The following is a 2,729-nucleotide window of genomic DNA, read 5'->3' as shown; positions in this document are numbered from 1 at the left end:
AGTTTGATAAAATTAGAGCAAAAATGTTGAAAATGCCTTATAAAAAAAATTATATTATATTTCCGATGTTACACACAACTGAATAATACATGTTTAATATTAATTTGCATTTGTAATTAAATAATTAAACGTAATTATAATACTCTAATATAAATTGCAAATATTATTATTATTATTATTATTATTATTATTATCGTCACATTTTTATCATATTATTTACATCATAGATTATTTATAATTTCAATGCTGATCAATTTTTATTTACAGTTATTATGGCGTATAATATTGTGGAGTTCGAAGATGGTTTACAAATTGTTCCTTCTGAATGGTTAACTGAAAATAATAAGGAATGTAAATGGCCATCATATACAAGTCAAATTAAGATAAATAAAGCAATTATGAAAAGAATATCTCCTTCTGATGATTGGCAATTATATAAAATAATCCGTATTTTTGGTAGCAGCGGTTAGTAATATAAAAAATGTATTTTATTTTTTTATCAAAAATTATATAAATTAAAATTATAATATATATGTATTAAAAGTATATATTAAAATTTAAATTTTAAGTGATATTTGATTATAAAATATATAAAAACAAAAATCTAATTTTTAATATTCAAAAATTTTATACGTTTTAGATACATATGATAAAGCTATAGACAAACTTAAATTAGCTGAACAAATATCCGATATAGATGGTGATGATGGAAATAACCTCAAAAAATCGAGATATCAACGAGCAAAAAAAAATACAGGTTCATCTCCTGATAATTCTGATACAAGCGACACAAGCATCAATAAATTAAAAACTCGCAATGATTTAGAGTTAGATAATTTTCCTAATACACCAAAAGCTTTAACAATAAATAAGAGCAAAATCTGTGAAATAAAGACACCATTAATACAAGGTGATAAGAAAATGAATCGAGTAAAAAAAATTTCAAGTTCTTCTGATAATTCAGATAGAACTGACACAAGCAATGATTTAGATGAAGCTTCTAATATATCAAACGATTTAAATAAAAGCAAAATGACTTATGAAATAAAAAAACCACTGATAAAAAATTATAAGAAAATAACTAAGCCTCCGATACAAATAAATAATGAAAAAATAATTAATATTCAGTCTAAAAAGTCTGCAGTTACATATAGTAAATCTATAAGTTCACAAGAACATCGAACAGCAAATAAAGATGACCTTGTTCCACAAAATTCAGATACAATATCTACATCCGATACTTGTAATGCTGAGATTGATTTAGGTAAAAATATATCTGTTATTAATTTTAAATTTTTGTAAAAGCTTACCTATATATATATATTATTAAAGTTTTAACTTTTTTTATTTATATTACTGTAAACATATATTTAAAATGGTATATAATTCGTAATATTTATATAATCTGACAATGAGTAGATATACAATAATATGTGTCAATTATTTTTGCAGATTTTCATAATTTAATTATCAGGAAACTAAATGCAGTATTGTTAAATCTTACAACAATTGATGAACGTTTAATAAAGTTGGATAATCACATAAGAAAAAATGAGGAAACGGATTTAAAAAAAAATGAACATTATGATTTCGATTTGCCAGCAGATACCGTAGAACAATTACAGAGAATTGATAATCAATTAAAAAACAAATGTGTTGCTGCAAAAATGGTATATACAAAATATTATCATTTTATACTTACGATTAGAAACATTTTATTGAAATGTCTTATAAAAAGCAATATTTTGGACATATTTATTTATTTATATAATGTTAAATAATTTTAAAGAAGTTAAAAGAAAAGTAATGTTAACTTTTTTTATAAGAGAAAAACAAATGTTTATTATTTTGATATTTTTAGATCATAAACTAATATTAATTAAATTATTTTATATTTTTAGACAAGACAATTGAGCTTTTTAGGAGGTAAGGATCATCATGATGTGATTTCGTACATGATGAAACATATTTTAACAAATAAATTAGCAATGGAATATAGTTGGGCTGGTGCAAAATTGAAAAATGCCTTTAAAAATCTTCGCATTACTATATGTATCATAAGTAAGTATATAAATATTTAATCACAGAAATGTTTTTATTGACATATTTTTGACACTTTATATATAGCATTCTATGCATGGTTATATTGGATGATGCTATTAGAACTCTAATATCATTATTCAATAATATGTAATCATAGGAATATAAAATAATTTTGAATAGTATATATACATATATACATATATATATATAAAATTAAGTCGCTTTAAATTTTTATATAATCTATAACCACACATATCTGTTTAAACTTGTTGTTAAATGCTGCGCGAACTTCAAGAACCAATTTAACAAATAAGGAAGTTGAGGATATAATTGCAAGATGGCTAATTTTAGCCAAGCAGAGATTTGACCGAGATTTGTAAGTTATATATAATATACCTCAATTTAACTATTTTATCATCTTATCTCAAACTTTTTATTTTTATAAGAAACTGATTTTAAAGAGGGTGAACACATGCACTATCTGTTCATTATTGCGTGTATTAGTTTTTTTAAATTAAATACAACATTTAAGAACTTATTGTTATTTTTGTATAGAATATTTATTGCAGAATTGACTTATTGCACCTATGTATAACAATCACATATTTCTTTTTAGGAAAAAGGAAGAACAAAAAAAGAGATGCGAAAATGAGGAGATCTAAACAAGAAAAGGACAGGTTATTAAA

At 22.8% G+C, this 2,729-nt stretch overlaps 1 protein-coding gene across 1 annotated transcript; it reads left to right on the top strand.

The window, feature by feature from the left end:
• The first annotated feature begins 220 nt into the window (after positions 1-220).
• On the top strand, positions 221-2,722 carry LOC146724011 (uncharacterized). Its single transcript, XM_085480654.1, has 6 exons — positions 221-465; positions 641-1,264; positions 1,453-1,670; positions 1,902-2,061; positions 2,320-2,419; positions 2,660-2,722. The coding sequence occupies exons 1-6, from the start codon at positions 273-275 to the stop codon at positions 2,703-2,705; spliced, it is 1,341 nt and encodes a 446-aa protein (XP_085336780.1). The 5' UTR covers positions 221-272; the 3' UTR covers positions 2,706-2,722.
• The last annotated feature ends 7 nt before the right edge of the window (positions 2,723-2,729 follow it).

Source organism: Nylanderia fulva, unplaced genomic scaffold (assembly GCF_048542155.1).
Source record: "Nylanderia fulva isolate GAGA-0341 unplaced genomic scaffold, ASM4854215v1 Scaffold1547, whole genome shotgun sequence".
Classification (NCBI taxonomy): domain Eukaryota; kingdom Metazoa; phylum Arthropoda; class Insecta; order Hymenoptera; family Formicidae; genus Nylanderia; species Nylanderia fulva.
This window is presented reverse-complemented; position numbering and strand designations above follow the sequence as displayed.